The following is a 21866-nucleotide window of genomic DNA, read 5'->3' on the forward strand; positions in this document are numbered from 1 at the left end:
TTTCATAAGTAGCTGTAGACGGTAGTCATAGCTAACGATATAATCCAACATGACTTGACTTGCACTGGACTTAATATACATCCCGAATAAAAATAATATTTCAAATTAGAAAAAAAGAGTAACGGCTGAATGAAGATGAACGTGTCAAATGCAGAACCAAAACCTAAATAACCAAAGAAGGCCTACACAAAAGTGCAGCCCTCCACCCACATTACTACGTCTACAAAACACACACACCAGCCCCCCCCCTACTCATTTATCTCTTCACGTAATCTCTATCCCATTCCCAACTCATAATAATATTTGTTCTCGGACGAGATTCGAACCCAGAACCCAGCATGACTCGACAAGAGATTAGCCCTTCGTTTAAATAAAACATATTCATCATTCTCTTCATTTCTTCTCATCCCTCACTCCCTACACCTTCTTCAAAACACACACTACACTGTCAATGGATCTGTCTGCGGCGGCATCGTCATCGACATCGGGTGCATCAAAGGCTAATTACGACATGCATGGTGGTGGTACTGGTGGCTCTTCTAACTCTGCTTCTTCTTCTTGGAAGAACAATAACACTGGCGCCACTCATTTTCCTCTAGCTCTGCATAATAAGGGCAAACTTGGTAATTTGCACTTTCTTTTACGTGTGGTACATGCATCAACTGTGTGTGTTAGTCTTGTGGCTCATGTTCATGCACGTACTTTGAAATTTTAGTGACTTCAAATTTACTGCAAGTCAATTTAGGCTTTCTAGAAGACTAATACTGAAAAATAGAAAATGCATTAAATATAGTACTAGCATTATTAATTAATTTCTTATTCATAGTCTTGAAAGTGAAAATTTAGTTTAGGAGAAGTAGATTTTTTTTTTCGCTAAATATTAAGATCAACTGCAGAATATCTGTTTGATAGAGATCTTCAGAATTATGCAATAACACTTAGTAGAATATAGAATAATAGACATAGCGACTACGGCGGCGGAACCAGAATTTCGAAACAGCCTGACTTGTATGAACTGTCCTAATTTCCGGTTGTTATCGGGTGATTAAACCATAAAAATTAACTCTACAGATTTTTAACAAAAACTGTGGTTTGGAAAAAAATGAATAAATCTCTATTGAAATTTTCGGTTTAGTCGGAGTTTCAGCCCAAGTTAGCCTCTTAATTACATCTGTGGTATTAGCCGGAATAATATGTGTATTTTGTTAAGTGAATCAAGTAACAGGTGATATGATCATGAAATCTATTATTTCGGTTTACATTTCAAGTTATTAAGTAAAGTTGAATACTATTCATGTCAAATATTTGCCTTTATTTACCTAGATCTAATCGATACCAGAATTTGCTTGATTATAAATATGTATAAATTAGAAGAAAGCGATGAAGATATGTTTACAGTTCCTGACATTGAAGCTCCAGAAGTGGCTGCAGCTGCAAAACTGGAACATAAGGACTTTAACTCCGAAAACAAGAACAATGCTGCAGGCACTGCTAATAATAAAGATGATCAGCAGACTACTGGCAAACGCAGGAGGGGTCGTAACCCCGTCGATAGAGAGCACAGAAGACTTAAGAGGTGCATCCTCCTCACTCACTTGTACTTACTAATAACACAGGATTATGAGTGTATGTGTGTGTGCGCGCCCGAAGGGTAGCGGCTGCGGGTTCCCTACGATAAAAAAAGAAAGAATGAGGAGTTTATTAACACATAAACATGATTTACGTGTTTAGTGCTCCTGACTCCTGATACTATAGTTTTACGCGAGTTTTTAACTTCTCACCTATATCTTATGTAACAGAACTGTGACATTGTTAAATGTTTTATCCTGTCTTGTTTCTTGTATCTGTGCAACATTTTCTTGATTTTTTAAAATAATTATTAAGACTGTGTATGATTACATAATTTAAGACTTATCTCGATCAATTGTGCATGATTAAAGGTTGCTGAGAAACAGAGTGTCAGCTCAACAAGCCCGAGAGAGGAAGAAGGTGTATGTTAGTGATCTGGAATCTAGAGCTACTGAGTTGCAGGACAGAAACTCTAAGCTTGAAGAGAAAATCTCTACTCTTATAAACGAAAATACAATGCTCCGAAAGGTACTGATTATCACATCTCTATCTGCATCTATTTGTTCTCCTCTTAATTCACATTACAAAACAGATTTGCATGTATGCAGTAATATGATGGTATATACAAATAACCGAAGTCTTTTATATGTTTAATCTCTCTCAGGTGCTCCTCAACACTCGGCCTAAAACTGATGAAAGTAGTTAAGCGAGCCAAGTATTTAACAGATTAATTAGTAGAGAAACATTATGCATATGATTGGGCCTTTCGAGTATGTTATTAAGATCCTTAGCTAGTAGCTAAGCAGGCTTTATTAGTTAATTCTATTTGCAAGTCCTGAGACTTTGTAAGTGAGTACTTGTATAACTCTATATATAACATATTCATTATTCACTCTTTAGTACTAATGTAATGGAAGGTGAATAAAATGGCCATATATCACTCGCAGACAGAGATTATTTATAGATGATCTTTACATATATGTAACAATGTGATTGTATACAAGAGTGCTTGATTCTTACACACATTGTTCATTGTATAAGTTTGTCAGGGTTACTAGTAACAAAACCTGTTCTTAGAAATTCAGGCTTAGGTGGTAGGTTGCGCTGCCTCTGGATCCAGTCAATCCATGTATACCTCCGACAACTAAATTTCTCTCATGAATTTTAAAACGCGACCAGTAACTAATTTATACTGGAAATGTGAGTGAGAAAAGCACAAAGCAGTAAGCACAAGGCTTTTAATGAACTAGTGAAATGTTATAGTATTATTATATATAGCATCCTCCAAGTATGGTATTAGACTGGTGTATCTGGCATCTCAGGCTCAGGTTCAGGCTCAGGCTCAGCATCCTCCTCAACCACAAGCTGAGGTTTTGAGTAATGATCATATTGCTGAACTATTAGCACCGAAGTGGTGGTGGAAAATTCAGTAGCAGCCATGAAGCTCCCAATTGGTCCAAGTTCTGGACAGTCGCAAGATTTTATTAACTTGTTAGGAAGATCTAGTGGGAGTCTTCCGACTAACATCAAATTGTACGTGTTCATGTACTTCAATGCTGTGATTATTTCTTCTTTACTTGTCACCGTCCTCTCTTCATACACAGTAGCCGCGTTCCTAGTTTTGGCCTCAGAGAGGAAATCATCACTGTTCTCCATAGTGATGCTGGCAGATTTTGAAGTTGAATGCTTAGAACGACCCACGTCTAATCCAAAAATTGTCCTCATTGATATTTCTGGTGGAGTCACAAACCTTATAATTGTGAGTGAAATCCCTGGATGCTCAGCCATTCTCGCACCATAAGCAAGCGCCTCACAGTCATCTTTGCCGCCAAAAAATGGAACCCCAATTGTGAAGGAGACATCACTAGCAGTGACTTGAGTTGTGCCTCCTAAGCCTCTGTCAACTAAAATGCCAACAGAACAAGGAGCATGGCGTAGGACTCTTTGATTCACTTGATGTAACGAGTGGCCAAGCGACTCCATGACACCATCAACACGTTGGTGTTTATGGAAGGGGAGTATAATCATTGCAGAACGCTTCTGAGATGCACTTGCGCAAATGTCCTCATCAATGTTGTAAAGTTCTGATATGGCTGTCATAGGGCGGACAACGACACTGCTGAGTTGGCGGTAAGTCTCAAATGCAATGACTAATGTATCTTTGTCATCCGGCTTCTTGTTCCAGGTGGGGAGACCATTGTTTCTTGCCTTATGGACCATTGATATGGCTGAGGAGCGTTCTGACAGTTCCATTAGGTGCATAGCATATACACAAAGGCGCCCTTTACGTCTTGTCCCGCGAGAAGATTCAATCAGATTTATGATAGTGGGAACGTTCCGGCTGCTGTGGAAGCAGGTTAATAAGCGGAGTTCTGTGTCAAGATTCTTCCGTTGAATGGTCCTATCATTGTATGGTGTTATCTTTCTTGCTGGATGGTACACAGCCATCACAATCGGAGTCGTTATGAATGTAGTAAACAGCGCCATAAGAACTAAAACTGCAAATGTTTCATCATTCAACACCTGCAATCATAACACAATGCTTTATTCCTTCGATACAAAAGAATGAAAAATGAATCTAGATCTCGCTCATGGAAGAGGGCTAAATGAATGTATGTACCTTTCGATCTTTTCCAATGTTGAGAACAATTAACTCAACCAATCCCTTTGTATTCATGAGGAATCCAACTGCAAGGGCCTCTCTGAATGGCACCTTAAAGGCCAGTGACACAGCAACTGTCCCAACAATCTTGCCAAAACAAGCAGTGAATATAACAAGGACTAGCATTGCCCATGACATTCCTCCACTTATCGTAGCAACGTTTGTTTTCAATCCACTTGACACGAAGTACAGTGGAAGAAGAAGGCTGGCTACAATATCCTCAATCTTCTCTATCAAAACCCCTGCAAAAGGACCATCTTTTGGCACCACAATCCCGACTATGAAAGCACCAAACAATGCATGAATCCCTATAGTATCTGTTGCAAAACTCGCAACCAAAACTAACACCAATGTAATGCATATATACAACTCCTTCACTGGTTCCCCCTCTAGACTTCGACGAGCCATGAATGTAAATACAGGCGTTAACACAAAAACCGCAGCCACCACGAATCCAACACCACAAAGCAAAACCCAAAGAGCAATTATAGGAGACCCTGATCCAGACAGTGCTATAGCCAATGCCAGCAAAATCCAGGCAGCAACATCATTAACTGCTGCAGCTGACATTGCAATCCGTCCCACATCAGTTGTCAACAATTTTAGCTCCGCTAAAATTCGAGCCAAAACAGGAAAGGCTGTGATTGATAAAGATACCCCTATAAAGACAATAAATGGAGCCTCTTTGGCTCCTTTAGATATGTTGGAAAGTAGAATAAACGAGGTACCAATGCCAATTACAAAAGGGAGGCCAATCCCTGAAATGGCAATGGCTAAGGCCTTCTTTCCAGTTCGACGAACTGCACGCATGTCAAGCTCAAGGCCAACTAGAAAGAGGAAGAACAAAAGGCCTAAGTTGGCTAGAGTGTCAAGAACTGTGAGGCTGTTTTTCGGAAAAACAGTGTTTAGAAATTTTTTGCTTCTCCCAGCTGCAGATGGACCAAGTAGTATACCGCCCTGCATTTACTTGCATGTTTGTTAAAACTATATTCAGAGAAACCGACACATACATCACCATATGTGATACATCACAATTACTAATTCTTAATAATATTAATGTTAAGTAAATAGATTGATTAACTTACGATAATCTCAGCAACGACTCTGGGTTGTCTGAGAGGCTGTAATAATACAGCAAGCACCCTTGTAAATACAACTACCAAACATATCTGCAATATCGCAAGAGGAAGGGCATAATCAAGCGGATTCTCATCTTGGAATGCTCCATTAGACGTCGCATGCATAGGCGTGGGACAATTCATCGTGCCATTGTGCGCCATTGCCCCTGATAACCAATTCCCCTCACCGCCTGGATTCCTTGTCTAAAAGTAAAGTGCACAACAATGACATAAAAACCCGAAGATCAAAACCAGAAAGGTGATTTCATTGCTTTGTACTTTTGTATTGCATTCTTGTTCATGTGGCTTTTGACAGAGTAAAAGAATAATTAAATATCATCACTCTTGAGCGTTTGCTAATTATGGAGAGGTTAGTTGTAAGAACGTAAACATATTTGTATCGAATTGAATATAAAACGTACACGACAGAGTATATTGAAGGTTACTCCTGTGTATTCGTGTTGCAAGAATGCAGTCCATGAAACCTTGGCCTGTCTATATTTAGCTCCATGAATTTCTCATACTAATGGTCAACCAGGTAAGAATCTGAACATAGTCAAGCAACATGACTATATGACCCTCTGAACATGACATGAATCTTTCACTATTTTTAGATATTATGCCAACAGAGTCGAATTTAGGGTATAACCAATAAACAAGAAATGACAGAACTACAAAGTTGCAAGTTGTAACAAACTTGTCCAATTCTAAACAAGAAATGACAGAAATGACTGCACATTGCTCATTTAGGTCACAAACAATTTGCATATTTTATATGTAGTTCTAGGGTATTCTATATTCCGTCTGGACTCAAACATTCAATGGAATTTTTTATTAGTAAAAGAATTTAAAGCAAGAATACAATGCAGTACTCAGATAGCAAAGAATGTATAAGTATCAGACAGAAGAAAAGAACACAATAATAACAAGTAGAAACTGAACATGTGAACGTAGAAGAAGTCGGTATCAATATGAACATACACAAGAAGTAATCCAAATAAAAGTATTATTCTCAAAGCCCTCTACATGATACCAAATCTGATAGATTCCTCTTCCTCCAGTATTGCTAACGCTTGATGAAAATCTTGAATCGCTGAAAGGTGCAGATGCAAAAAGTATTAAGAAAGGAGAAGAAAATTAATATTGACCAAACTGAGTGACATTGCAGTAGAAGTTTCTTTACGTGTGTGTGTGTGGGGGGGGGTGGTTTGTTAATATAGTTCACCTGTTAGTTACAGAACTTCTTCCGCGACAAAGCAAAGAAAAGCGCTATCTTGTCAAAGACTTGTTCGACAAAATGAAAGTAAGAATACCTCCAAGATTGGATAAAATGCAAAGAAGCACAAAATCCCAAAAATCCAACCAAAAGACCAGGTCCTATCCCGGAATAAATCCACACGCGCTCATCATCTGGATTCAAATGGGAACCAGAACCAGCTTCCTTCTTGTCGTGACTTTCTTGTGGTTCAGGGTCACCAGCACAGGGCTTTAGAATAGGTTGGCCGCAGAGCTGATTATTGCCAGCATAGATGGAGGAGATGTTTTCGAGGACCTGGAGTTGGTTTCCAGTGGGTATCGTCCCTGATAAATCATTGTACGAGAGGTTCAAGCGGATCAAATGCTTTAACTCCGATACACTACGTGGAATAGGGCCAGAAAGTTTATTTCTTGAGAGATCAAGATATTGAAGTTGTTCCATTTTCCCAATCCTGTCAGGGATCCTTCCAGATAGATTATTACCGGCCAGATTCAAATTCAGTAATAAACGGAGATCTATCAACTCTTCTGGAATCTCGCCACAGATGTTATTGTTGGATAGTTCAATGGAAAATAAATATTTGAGTGTAGATGTGTATTCAAGCTCATATCCTTTTGCATTATCCATTAAGCTTTCATCATAATCCCAATATTCCGTGTAGGGACCTATTTCGCCACTTGTAGTGATCATGGAAGTTAAATTGTTAAAACAAGGAGGAAGGTTTCCGGTGATATGATTCCCTGCCAAGTTCAAAACTTGAAGTGATTTGTAGCTGCAGAACTGTTTCGGAATACTACCATAGAAATGGTTGTTTCTGAGTACTAAAAACATGAGATCTGATAATTGCTCTCCGGTCCAAGGAGGAAGAATATCTCTCAAATTGTTATTTCCCAAATCAAATAGAATCAGGCTTGTCGCATTTTGGATGGACGGAGGAAGTTTACCTTCAAACTTGTTGTTGTGCAAGTTTAAATATTCGAGAACGTCTAGAGAATTAAAAAAATCTGGAATATCACCAGAGAGATTATTATCCTTCACATCAAGTTTTCGCAGACTTGGCAAATTTCCTAAGCATTGAGGGAGCTCACCAGAAATGTTGGTGTTAGTAAGAAACAAGTGATACAGGGATGCAAAATTGCATATATATGCAGGAAAATCGCTTGATAAATGGTTATTTGAGAGATCTAATAAAGTCATATTATTTGGAGCTGGAATGAATGAGGGTCGTGGCAGGTAGATGTCATTATGAGATAGATCAACTTCATAAGCACGAGAAAGGAGGCTCACAAACCAATCAGCTGGGATGGTATTGGCATCTGATATGCTTGTATTTCCCATCCATATGGTATCTATAAATCTCTGTGTTAGCACCCACGAAGGAAAGTCGGACCCCATGTTCACGGACTCCAAGTACAATTCTGTAAGCTGAAACGGAGGAATCCATTCAGAATCAACCCTGAACACCAAGTTGGAGTCAGAAGTAATGCTCAAGGAAGTAAGGCCGGTGAGATTAACAAAGTGTTGCTCTGATATTAAACCCTCCCATGAATTAGAAGAAAGGTCCAGTACATATAGATTTGATAGGCCTCCAATGCATTTAGGAATGGATCCACTTAGTTCATTAAGACTCACATCCAAATTTTCTAACTTTGACAGGTGACATAAGAATTCCGGCAGAGAACCATTTAACCGATTTTCCCAAATATTAAGCGTAAAAAGTGATGTCAACTTTTTAATAGAATTAGGAATTGGACCTCCAATATCATTATTTGAGAGAAGAAGAGTTGTAAGAGAATATTTGTGAGGAAAGATAATGATTAGAGATAACCCATCACCTAGCCTAGTAAATAATTGAAGGTATGGATACTTTTAAAAGATTTACTTATTTGCTATCCTGAGCTAATTACAGTTTGTAACCCTATTTTTTATTAAAAAAAATTAAAAAGTATATATATTTTATAAAACAAACAGTATGATAATTTTTAATATCAAATATAATATATATCCCTTGCCAATTTTTAGTTAAAAATGTTTATATTTTGGGGAGAAATATTGAAACTGGGATGTGTATATTAATAACTAAAATTTCAAATTAAATAAAATATCTACATTTGCATTTTTTACATGAAAAAAATCATAGCTATTATCTATTATTAATACTCTAAATTAATCATAACGTTAAATAAAAAAAAATATTTATCAAGTAAAATATATATTTATATAAATATCTAGTCATAATTAATCATCAAATTTTTAAAATATATTTTTCAATTTTTTAAAAATTATATTGCGTAAAATTTAAAACATTTGACATTAATATTATTTTTATAATTTGAAATCTAACTTTTACTTTAATTTTAAAAAAATTAAATTATTATTATTTATATGATATGCTAAATTCCAATTTTACACTGGAAAAATATAAATATTTTTTAACAAAAAATATTTATAAAAATAATAAATATTAATGTCAAATATTTATTATTTTTATAAATATTTTTTAAAATTATATTTTAAAATATTTAGATGCATTTTGTATTTGATATCGAAAATTAAGGGTTGCAAACTGTATTTTGCAGAGTTTTATTTTTGAGTGAGAGGTGAGGGTTGGAAAATGCAAATTAACTCTAGTATTTGTATAAGTTAAATATAAATAAAATATTCATATTTGTTATTTAGTATTAGAATAAAATATATAAATTGTACCATAAATATTAAATATTATTACAAATTATTTATTAATTTATTTATTATGTGTACCTATTTCGGAAAACATAACCAATATTAATTATATCGTGTTTTTTCGTGTTCATATATCAAATTTTCACATCCAAACACTAATTATTGGTGTTGTTTAATATCGTACTCACGTGTCGCTTTGTTATATTATTATTCTATTCTTTTAAAGTAACTTATCGTGCTATTTCATACAAAAAATAGCCTGTTATAGTTCAAAAATATTTTAATTTCTTATGCTATTATAAGTCTATTACTAAAGTCAATAAAATTTTTAAGTAAAGTAAGGGTAGTTAGATACTGCGCCAAAAGAAGATATCGACGGTCAACCAAATTTTTGATAATTTATTATAATATAGTATAGGAGTAATATAGATAGTATACTATAGATTTTATATCATATTAGTATACTACAGTTCTATAATATATTAGTAAAGCTTACTCAATAGGTATATATCGACTAAGCGACTATTAAGCTTTTAATATCATTGGTAGTTTAATTTATTTTTCAATATTTGTATTTACTTTTTTGTTTCAAAAATTAATTTTCCTAATTATATATAATATCATATTTAGATTTAGTATTATATTTTTTGTCTATTAATTATTTTTTGTAATTTAAATTTAAATGTGTATTACAGAAATATTTATATATGTTATTAGATATTTTTATTTACTTTTATTCTTAAATTATTTATACTCAATAATTATATTTTAAATTAATATTTTAGTTATATAGAAACCGATAACGATCAAGTTATTTTAAAAAATACTTATGTTTTTCAATATTTTATTTTACAATAATTATTAATTTTAAAATTCAACTTCAGTTTTTAACTGTAGAACAGACGATTACAATGCATTATTTGTTCGATTCGATTATTGTTGTACATGCCGTATGACTTTTTATTAGTGAATTAATGTTTTTGTTCTTAAAAAAAACTAGTAACACTGCTAATAAACTTTCAGCTATGTACTCTTTTACCCAATTTCATCCCAATAGTTATCGTTTTCAAAATAGTGTCTCAAACCTTGTTAAGTTGATTAAAAAGTATAGTTTTTTAATTTTAAAAAAAATAAATTCTTTTCTAAATAAAAATAAATTTTTTAAACTCTTATTAAAATAAGAATTTTAAAAAAAACTATTATACTGTAATTTTTATTCATGCTAAGACACTCAGTGGATAATAATTGTGAGGAACATGAAGGAATAGAAGTTAACATGAAGGAATAGAAGTTAGTGGATCTTATCTTAATATATATAAAGGAAAACATCCTGTAATTGCTTGAATCATGTTTATTTATTTTTCTAGAGTTTCTCTATTTTAATTCAATAGAATTAATAGGGAATGTAATAAATATTTAGAAGTCAATCCAATTTAGAATTTGTTTGTTCGAATTAATAGGAAAGATAATAAATATTTAGAAGTCAATCCTATTTAGAATTTGTTTATTCAAATTAATGGGAAAGATAAAAAATATTTAAAAATCAATCATATTTAGAATTTATTAAAACAAGTTTTACCTTTTTTTCAACTAACTTTCTTAATCTTATTTATCTTTATCTTAATCTTATAATATAATATATATAAAGGAAAATCCCCGGTAACTCCAGAATCATCTGAAAATTATTTATCTATTTTTTTAGAGCTTCTCAAGTTTAATTCAATAAAATTAAATTTCCTTTTATACATTCGAATTAATAGGAAATATAATAAATATTTAGAAGTCAATCCTATTTAGAATTTCTTTACTCGAATTAATAGGGAAGATAATAAATATCTAGAAATCAATCCTATTTAGAATTTGTTCAATCGAATCAATTCGAATTAATAAGAAAGATAATAAATATTTAAAAGTCAATTCTATTTAAAATTTATTTAGACAAATTTTTACCATTTTTCTCAAATAACTTAAAACTTAATTTCCTATTTAAATTTGAAGTTCACTAAAAAGTTGGAACTTCCTTATTTATGTCCTATATTTTAGAAAATAAAATTCAAGTACATGTAGAAGTAGAAATAAAATCCAAGTTTATATAAAGTATAAAATTTCCTTATTTAGGTTCTATATTTTAGAAACTAAAATCTAAGTTCATGTATAAGTTGAAATAAAATTCAAGTTTATTTAAGTTTATTTAGAGGTAGAATTTTATTAAAATTCTATTCGAAACTTATATTAATAAAACTTATTTCAACTTATTCAAAATAGAAAAGGAAAAAAAAAGTTGCTACTAACATATTCAAAATGGAAAAGATTTATAATAATTAAAACTTATTTTAATTTATTCGAAATAGAAAAGAAAAATAAATTATTACTAACATATTCAAAATATAAAAGAAAAAATAAATTATAACAACTCTATATAAATGAAGATTTTTCAAAAATATATGATATTTAAACAATTCCTTGCACGCAAACACCCATGACCATAGAGTTAAAATAAGTCGTTTGACCTTTCACGTACAAATCTTTAAAATTGTTATCGTAAGGTTCTTTTTTTTAATTTAATTTTGCAGGCCGTCCACTCTCGAGTGTAAGGTCCTAAATTTTCGGTAAGCCTATAATAATTAAAAATTATTTTAGTTTATTCAAAATTAAAAAAATTATACTGACATATTTGAAACGGAGCGTACTTATAATAATTAAAACTTATTTTAATTTATTCGAAATAGAAAAGAAAAATAAGTTGCTACTAAAATATTTAAAATAAATAAGAAAAATAAATTTTAACAACTATATATAAATTAATATTTTTCAAATATGTATTTAAACAACTCTGGTCATGCAAAGAGTTAGGACATACCATGGTCATGGGAGTTAAAAAGGGCTGATAGATCCTCGACCTACAAATTTTTACAATTTTTATCTTAACCCACTTTTTTTATTTAATTTTGCACGACGTTGACTCTTAAGTGTATATAAATATATCCAATACAATATTCTTTATTTGTAGAGGTTTGCATAGCTTCAACCGAAAAAGCCTACTTATTCTACTCGAAATCATTTTTTCAATAATTAAATATATTTTTTCTAAATTATAATCATTTTTTATTAGTATTGTATTTGACGGGAGTACGGCTCAAAATAAATTTTATCTAAATTATAATATATTTTTTTATTCGTAATGTGTTTGACTGGAGGACGGATTAAAATAAATTTTATCTATATTTTAATAATTTTTTCATTGCTATAGTATTTGACGGGAAGGCGGCACAAACTTAATTTTATCTAAAATTTAATAATTTTTTCATTAAATTTGTGTTTGACGGGAGGGCGGCTCAAACTAATTTTTATCCAAATCATAATAAATTTTTAATAGTATTGTGTTTGACGTGAGAGCGGATCAAACTAATTTTTATCTAAATTATAATGTTAATTTATATTAGAATTCATCCAATTAATCTTTTTTTATTACAACAGGCGTCGGCCTAAAAAAATCTCATAATTAGTACGATTATTATCGACTTATGAAGACGTGATATAAACTGGTATAATGACAAAAAATGTACTCTATTTTCTTAGGTTATGTATATTATAACATGTGTCGGTGTAACAAATGTAACTCCTTAGTTTTGATGATCACAACACAGCAAGCCATCATGTTGGTATTTGAGAATGGTTGCAGGTTATAACAGCTTAATATCAGTGTTGTTTAAGTATCATGACAACAAACTATTATTAGACAGTGATATATTTCAGCAAGCTATGATCAACAGTGTCAGAATAACAGCAAGCCAAGATGCACAGTCCAGATTCAACAAGGAAGTCGAATTTCATGGAGATTTTATAGGATCCTTATATATATCAGTTGTAAGGACTTCTCTAATATAATATACGTGCATGATATATATAGAGCTCTTTTATAAAATGTTTTAATCATTCAAATTGATTTCCTAAAGAATAGGAGTTTGTTTTTCTTTCAAACTCGTTCTTCTATCTTCTGATTAAAACGTTTTATCCTCTACTAAATAGAAGAGATATTTCCTGAATGTTGAACTTCTGTGTTTCTCTTCAATCTAACGTACACATGAACGTTGGAAAACCATCCCAACGATCTTACACGGTAGAAATGGATTCTAGCCGTTGTAATTTGTTGAGGCTGTTTTCAAACGTTAATGTATGGTTATATATATGTGGTTTCTTGCAGTTTTTATGACGGACGAATTAGCAAGCAAGAACACATACAACTCCTAATCTTTATTGTTTCTAAAATACTCTCGAGCTCTAATTATATATACGTGTTTCATCTTAGAGAGAGTTTATAGTTTGAGTTGTAAACTTTATCATTGATTTGTATTGTTCAAATTGTATTGATTAGTTGCTGGATAAGTTGGCTAGGGAAACAAGGGTTTAGTGGTACTTGCTAGAGGAGTTTGTACTACGGGGTAGTATAGTAGAGAGCAGGTTCTTAAACAGGGTTTCAGCAAGCCATTATCAGCAGCTGTGATAAAGGGAGATATATTGTTGTATCTTGTAGTTGTAACCTTCATTGATCAATAATATATTCTCTTACCAAGTTGGTAAGGGACCAGGACGTAGATCATAGGGGCTTAGGGGTCGAACCTGGCTAAAATTCTTGTGTGTTCTATTTACTTTCCTGCACATTATTTTCTGCATTGCATTTAGTCATATCAGCTTACTATCATTGTCAGATTATAGTTATGTTGGTAAAATCTCAGTAAGCTATTTTCGGGTAAAATTTAAAAGTAATCCTAGTTAGGCATAATCACCTATTCACCCCCTCTAGGTGTAATTTCAACAAAGCGTGACATAAAATCAAAAATAATTATGATATAATAATTATTATTATTATAGTTCATATTTTTTTAAATAATCTTCCTCATAATTTTTTAAGAATTTTTTTAGGGCCGCTGCGCAGTGCGGCTTTGTCGACTAGTAATAATATATATAAAGGAAAATCCCCGCGTGTTCTAAAATTGCTTCAATTATATTTATCTTTTTTTAGAGCTCCTCTATTTAATTCAATAAAATTAAATTTCCTTATGTACATTCGAATTAATAGTGAAGATAATAAATATTTCGAAATCAATCATATTTAGAATTCGTTTATTTGAATTAATAAGAAAGATAATAAATATTTAAAATCCAATCCTATTTAGAAAAGATAATATATAATTAGAAGTCAATCCTATTTAAAATTTGTTTATTTGAATTAATAAGAAAGATAATAAATATTTATAAATCAATCCTATTTAGAATTTATTTAAACAAAATTTACCTTTTTGTTAACTAACTTAAATCATAATTTTCTATTTAAAGTTCAAAACTATTATATAGAGGAATATATACATTCAAATTAATAGGGAATATAATCAATATTTAAAAGTCAATCATATTTATCTTTTTTCCTAGATCTGCTATAATTTAAATACTAAAATCTAAAACCTTTTTGGGGTCCTTTACATATTTAAAATAGAAAAAAAAATATTAAAATTACTAATCTAATCAAGTTCTAATAATTGTCAGAGAATTATTATTTATATTATAGAAGGGAACTGTGAATTTATATTACTTTGGGATTATACAACTCTCTTTTGTTCTATATATACCTAAACCATATCTCATCTGTCTATCAATTTATTCATGTATCCTTGCTTCATATTTCATATGTGAATGTTAAATTGAATTTTTATTCCTGTAAAACCTATCAAACCAACTATATAATGCAATATGAGTATAATAGTTGAGTTTCGTACTTTTTTAGGATTAATTTTTACATGTTAATTTATTGTGATTTATATCTTATTTTCTAATTTTCTTTGCATGTCTAATTATTTTGTAATTTTTAAAATTTTTGCCTTATTCTTCACGTTCTTGTGAGTAGTGTAGATGTTTAGATGTTTATGACACTGATAGCCAAAATAGATTTTTGTAACAGTCCTAGCAACCCGTTTTCTGTATTGATTTGCAGTTTCAAGTTTTTTCTTAGCGGTATCCTCCTCCTATCCCCGTGAGTATGTTGATTTTTTATTCACAAATTAACATAATAATGCATTTTTTTATACATCATGTAATTATAATATTTTTAAAATAACTCCAACAATAATTTTGAGTCAAATTTTGAAAAAAAGGAGATACAATTTCTCTTCAATAAACTCCATGTCCCCTTAGTTTAGAATACTTCTTCACTTTTAGGAGTGAATATCCCTCAAATAAAAAACTAAAAATTAACATATACGTTTAATACAGAATTGACCAAAATTTTGAATTTTATTTAAATAAACTATATTGAGTTCACTACTAACTTATAATTATCAATTTAAAAAGATAAAAAATGTATAACCGAATTCAGAATGACTTGCAATCATAATATACAATAATGTAAAATTTACATTATTGTTAATATTAAAGTTGATTTTAATAAAAAATATTAGTTTTTGAAATTCAACGTATGTATATATGGGAAAATGTTAGTTTTTTTATTTACACTACTATTAACAAAACAAGATTAAGTTATATGTATGTGTGTGTTAGCATGTAAATTATTGTATGTTACATCTTTTAGTAAATTATGATGATTTCAATTATTTATATGTTAAATATGATTTATGTACATGTATAATCATTATTAACATATAGACATACAATTGATCACTTAAATAACATGCATTTATAATTATTCAAAAATTAAAATTATGTAATAAATAAATTGCTATAATTTATATATGGTATTCACATTATCACTGACAAAAAATCCATATATATTTTTTACGCAACCGAGTATCAATCATGGTTGTAACTTAAAAATGAATTATATATTTTTAAGACTTATTATGATATTCATGATTTTTATCAAGAATTCGAAAGAAAAATTGTAATTATATCGTTATTTGAACCGTTTTTAAGTTTCTTTCATTACGACTATAATAATTGTTCATATAATAATTTGATAACATTTTATACTATTCTCCAAAAATTAAAAATTTTTATTGGTTCGATAAAGTTTATAAATATTAGTTGACCTTGTTAATTCCTTCAAATTATTGAAAAATATATTATTTTTTTCTTAAATAATATAAAATGTATTGAATCAAATCCGACAATATAGTATAGATATAACTTTTATTTGAATAATTCAAAATATGAAAATAATTCAAAATATTATATCGTTATTTAAACCGTTTTTAAGTTTATTTCATTATGACTCTAATATTTCTTCATATAATAATTTGATAACATTTGATACTAATCTCCAAAAATTAAATATTTTCGGTTCGATAAAGTTTTATAAAAATCAGTTGACCTTTTCATTCCTTCAAATTATTGAACAATATATAATTTTTTTCCTTAAATAATATAAAATATATTGAATCAAATGCTACAATATAGTATAGATATGACTTTTAGTTGAATAATTCAAAATATGCAAATAATTCAAAATAGTTGTACAATATTATCTTGATCAATGAATATTTCTATCTAAAAGAATTCTTTTTAAAAATCTAGTTTTTTTAAAGTGAAAAATGAAAAATAAATCAATTTAATATATCATCGTAGTTTTAACAAATCTCGTGAAATCTCATTTCAAATTTCAAATATTTGTAAAATCGGGGCAAATTCCAAAAATAATAATACGTTACTAGTGAAATTAGTAATTTTAATATAAATAATTAATTGACTTGATCATATAAAAACCTCAAACACATTAATTTATATTAACAGAAAATATTAAAAAAATTCACATTATTGGTAAGATATTCTCGTCGAGCTTCTAATTTAAATTTACTAAACGTAGATTGTGACGATGTTTTTCGGTCGGGTCATATAATCAAATTTTAAATATTTTTTGAACAATGTGCCAAGTTCTAAAATGCATTGACTCATTACAATTAGAACTTATCTAAATATGTAATACCAATATTAATTATTTATATATAAGCGATTCTATTTTCAGTATTTTTTTTTAAAATTATATATGTACATTTTAATTACTTTTTATAATAAAATATATGTTAAAAATATATGAGATATATTTTCAAACTAAAAAATGATTAATAATTAAGATAATAATCCATTTATGTACAATGCCTAATTTTATATCTGAAATTCAATTCTTTAAAATTAACTGTACAAATATTCAACTAACTATGTTTTTTTTGCGGAATTCAAGTAAGTATCTTTAAAGTTAAATAAAATATTCATTTAACACAGTTACATATTGTGTGTATGATAGAAAAGCACATGTGACAATATAGTGTAGTGGTAAGAGGTTGTATACAAATAACTTGCATCTTTTATATAAATATTAAAAATATGAATAATTTAGTTTTTTTAATGAGTGTTTTTAATCTCATGAAATTATATCCTTCTTATCATATCCTTCTTATGGAAGAGATATAATCTGTTTACAACTATATAACTATACGAGGTAGATTAATAATAAATACGACCAGATTAAATTATACTTTCATACTTTTCGGACCATTATCTTAAAAAAAATGAATAGGAGTATATATAAAGCAAAACCTAAATAAGTTCTAATTATCTATTTTTCTAAAGTTACTCCATTCTAGATACTAATAAAATCGTACATTTATTTTTCTATTTTCAGTTGTATAGATAATATAACTAATATCAATTTTTCGGGTCCAGTGGCAATTTGATCATTATATTATCTCATTTTATATTATCTCATAATTAGAATGGAATTCCGAGAAAGTGAAATTTTGTAGTTAGACATTTTGACTTAGCATCTGAACAGATTTGGCTGGGTTTTAAATTCAAAAACTACTTCCGAATTAAAGTATTTCTCACAAACTTTTCGTGGTGGTTTAATCGTGAGAATCAGACTTTTAGAACTATACATATGACTCAAATAATGTATACTGCGAAAGTGGCCCATAAAATTCGAATTTAAATCAAATTAAACTTTCATACGACCATAGGAGTTAAAAGGGGTTTATATACCCTCCATATACAATTTTTTAATATTGTTTTACTAAAATGCCTGTTTTAAAAAAAAAAATTGCAGGTGGTCGACTCTCGAGTGTATATAAAGATATTCAACACAATATTCTTTATTTGTAGGGGTTTGTATTTGTTTATTATTTCAATATTTAAAAATATTTTTTTCTAAATTGTAATAATTTTTTATTAGTATTATATTTGACGGGAGAACGACTCAAACTAAATTATATCTAAATTATAATAATTTTATATTAGTGTTGTGTTTGATAGGAGGCGGATCAAACTAATTTTATTTAAATTATAATATCTTTTTATGAGTCTTGTGTTTGACGGGTAGGCCTCAAACTAAATCTTATCTAACTTTTAATAATTTTTTATTAGTATTGTGTTTGACGGAAGCGCGACTCAACTAATTTATCTCCATCACAAGAATTTTTTATTGATATTGTTTAACGGGAGAGCGGCTCAAACTAATTTCTACTAAATTATAATATTTGTCCATTTTAGAATTTATCTAATAAGTCTTTTTTTATTACAATATATGTTGGGCTAACAAAATATCATAATTACTACAATTATTATCGACTTAAGAAAATGTGATATAAACTGGTATCATGAAAAAATATGTACGCATTTTTGTTAACGAGTTTTGGCCTAATAAATCGTGACACAAAATGGCCAATAATTATGAATTATTAATTTTTTATTTACTATACATTATGTTTTTTCTTAAATAATCTTCTTATGAAATTTTTTAAAATTATTTTTTCGGCAGCACGGCTTTGTCGACTAATGTATATATATGTTTGAAGACAATTACTGTGACTTCAATATTAATTTTATACAAATTAGTTAAGCTAATTAATTAACTAAATTTAGCCCCCATTGATTATTAATTTTTTAATATTTAACTATTTATATACTATAATATAAATATAAATTTAATAAAAATTAAGGGCGTCTCTCCAACAATGATCTAAAAATTCAAATTTGGAGTAAATTATTTCAAAGTCTTCTTCAATAGTGATCCAAATGGTGATTCCATATTGATTTGTAATTAATTAATGAATGTTAATGATATTTTAGATGTTAATTAATGAAATTAATATATTTTTAGCTAATTTAGTCTATAATTTAAATATTTTTAAGTGTAGTAAAAGAAATTATTTTTGATTTAATTAATTTATTAGATATAATATAAATAGTTATTCATGTTTAAATATATAATTTAAGAATAAAAAGTTTAATATGATATTTACTTATTATAATATGTAAAAGATAATTTGGATCAAAATTTGAATGAGGGAGTTCATAAAAATTTGGATCAGAATTTGAATATCCAAATTTGGATTTTTAGATCAAAACTGTTGAAAATGATCTAATAACTAGTTATTTTTTGTTTATATCTTGTGTATTTATTATAGTATAGATATAAATTCAATAATAAAACAAAGGCAACAATCTATTTTTACTTATATTTTGTGTATTTATCGATAGTTGCCTTGCGTTTAGGCTAAACATGATAAAATGAAGCAAATTATCGATAATAGTTTTACAACCCGTTCGATGCACGGATCTTTATTAATATGTTTTTATTATTTAAAATTATAATAAATTTTATTTTGGATCATTCTCTTATTAATATATTTTATAAATAATAATATAAATATTTGTTGTTGGTGGGATCTTGGATAGTGTATAAATAATAATATAAATATTTGTTTGCTAGTAAGATTCGAATGTGGGAGTTTTAGTATGAATAAATAATAATATAAATATTTGTTGTTGGCGGGATTCGAAAAGTAATTAAAAAATCCGACGGTCATAAATCGGATAACCAAACCCATCAAAAACAATTATACCCCGTAGTTATTATAGTATAGTAAATATAGACAAGTTGCTGTAACATTTCAAGTGTACACGCTTGATCTCAGCAAGTTCAGGAGGGTAAAAGACGGACTGTAGTTTAGGCCAAGTAAGAATTAGCATGTGCAAATATAAATTTAGAGTGTTTTTTGTCGAAAAATAAATAAATAAATTTGGATATGCATAATTATCACGCTTTTAAAATCAAACTCAAGGGTTTGAATGACATCGCATCACCTGTTAAGGAGGAAGCATCAAGTCGAAGTTCAGTGACGTGGCCGGCATTGTTGCACTGAATTCGCTCCCATGAACAACAGTCACCTCCAACCCATGTGCTCATCGGGTCGTTATCGTAATGGCGGCGACTTTGGTTGAAGCGCAACAAGGCTTGTCTTTCGCTCTCAAAGCATCCGCAAACAAAATTAGAGCAAAATACAAAAGCTAATATTGCATAAGCAAGGAGGAGAAAGTAGTTTATATGTTTCTGCATTTTTTCTATAGCTACAATTATACGATGAATATGACTGTAGTTTAGCCTAAGTAAGAGTTAGCGTGTGCAACTATAAATTTAGAGTGTGTTTTTGATGATAAATAAATAAAGAAACTTTGGATATGCATAAATTATCAAGCCTTTAAAATCAAACACAAGGGTTTGAATGAAATGACATCACCTGTTAAGGAGAAAACGGAAAGATCAAGATCGATGACGTGGCCGACATTGTTACACTGAATTCCCTCCCATGAACAACAGTCACCTCCAACCCATGTGCCCATCGGATCGCCATAGTAATTTCTGTAGAGGCGACTTTGGTTGAAGCGCAACAAGACTTGTCTTCCACTCTCGATGCATCCGCAAACAAAATTAGAGCCAAATACAAAAGCTAATATTGTATAAGCAAGGAGGAGATAGTAGTTCGTATGTTTCTGCATTTCTTCTATGGCTACAATTATTATATGATGAATATTATTAAATATCAGAGTTCAGTATATATAGATGATTCATCCAGGAGACATTAAAAGCAGCTAAGTCATTTGTGGTCATGAACGAGAGAGATGATAAAAGTTACGTAAATCACACTGCAGGAATGGAAATTGGTCTCCAAGTCGGTCTTCGCTTACCATTTGAGCTACATGAACAATTACTACATTTTAATAGATACTAGGATTTTAGGAGGGGCCAGAGGGACCCCCCAGATCGGTCCTGTCTAAAAAATCAAAGATTTTTTTTTTTGCCCGGGCTACAAAATAGTTAAACTGTAAGAGGTACTTAAAAATTTTCCACATACGTTTAGCAATTGATACAGAAGAAATCCCCCTTACCAGCTATCAGTGTCGGTGTTTGGACAAAATAAAGAATAAGTCATTTTTTATTTGCCTATCGTGCTAGGAGAATTAAATAAAGTATAATTTTGACGGAGAAATATTAAAAGTCTGAAACATAATTAAATTTCTAAATAATATAACAAAGTCGCCAATATTCTTCAATAATACATATTAGAAATTCCACACTGTAAAGTTTAACGTAGAAGTTTGGCTCGACAATTAAATAAGTTCAGTATTAAATAGATGGTTTTGTACCATGCGTCTCATTATTTTTGAAAAAACACAAATAGGATGATCACCACACAACAAATAGTCTCGCAGAAACAAGATGATCACTAACCAAGCACTCCTAGAATGTTAAATGGAATCAAACTTAATAAATTGAATCATGAAATATAAGTAT

The 21866-nt window shown here is 29.9% G+C and overlaps 3 protein-coding genes across 4 annotated transcripts; 1 reads left to right on the forward strand and 2 right to left on the reverse strand.

Annotated features, from left to right (window-relative positions):
* Positions 1-203: 203 nt before the first annotated feature.
* Positions 204-2468, forward strand: LOC141678566 (transcription factor HY5-like). Of its 2 annotated transcripts, none has more exons than XM_074484921.1 (4): positions 204-623; positions 1375-1576; positions 1941-2097; positions 2234-2468. In XM_074484921.1, the coding sequence occupies exons 1-4, from the start codon at positions 452-454 to the stop codon at positions 2273-2275; spliced, it is 573 nt and encodes a 190-aa protein (XP_074341022.1). In that variant the 5' UTR covers positions 204-451; the 3' UTR covers positions 2276-2468. The 2 variants fall into 2 exon arrangements, with proteins under 2 accessions (XP_074341022.1, XP_074341014.1); XM_074484913.1 differs by having other exon boundaries at positions 210-623; positions 1372-1576.
* Positions 2469-2776: 308 nt separating this feature from the next.
* LOC141678556 (cation/H(+) antiporter 19-like) lies at positions 2777-5735 on the reverse strand. Its single transcript, XM_074484903.1, has 3 exons — positions 5317-5735; positions 4190-5188; positions 2777-4092 (listed from the first exon to the last, which is right to left on the reverse strand). The coding sequence occupies exons 1-3, from the start codon at positions 5509-5511 to the stop codon at positions 2866-2868; spliced, it is 2421 nt and encodes an 806-aa protein (XP_074341004.1). The 5' UTR covers positions 5512-5735; the 3' UTR covers positions 2777-2865.
* A 486-nt stretch (positions 5736-6221) lies between these two features.
* On the reverse strand, positions 6222-20914 carry LOC141716953 (uncharacterized). Its single transcript, XM_074519099.1, has 4 exons — positions 20812-20914; positions 20368-20581; positions 6663-8447; positions 6222-6442 (listed from the first exon to the last, which is right to left on the reverse strand). Exons 1-4 carry the CDS (start codon positions 20912-20914, stop codon positions 6316-6318), a joined length of 2229 nt encoding a protein of 742 aa, XP_074375200.1. The 3' UTR covers positions 6222-6315.
* Positions 20915-21866: the final 952 nt, after the last annotated feature.

Source organism: Apium graveolens, chromosome 1 (assembly GCF_009905375.1).
Source record: "Apium graveolens cultivar Ventura chromosome 1, ASM990537v1, whole genome shotgun sequence".
Taxonomy (NCBI): domain Eukaryota; kingdom Viridiplantae; phylum Streptophyta; class Magnoliopsida; order Apiales; family Apiaceae; genus Apium; species Apium graveolens.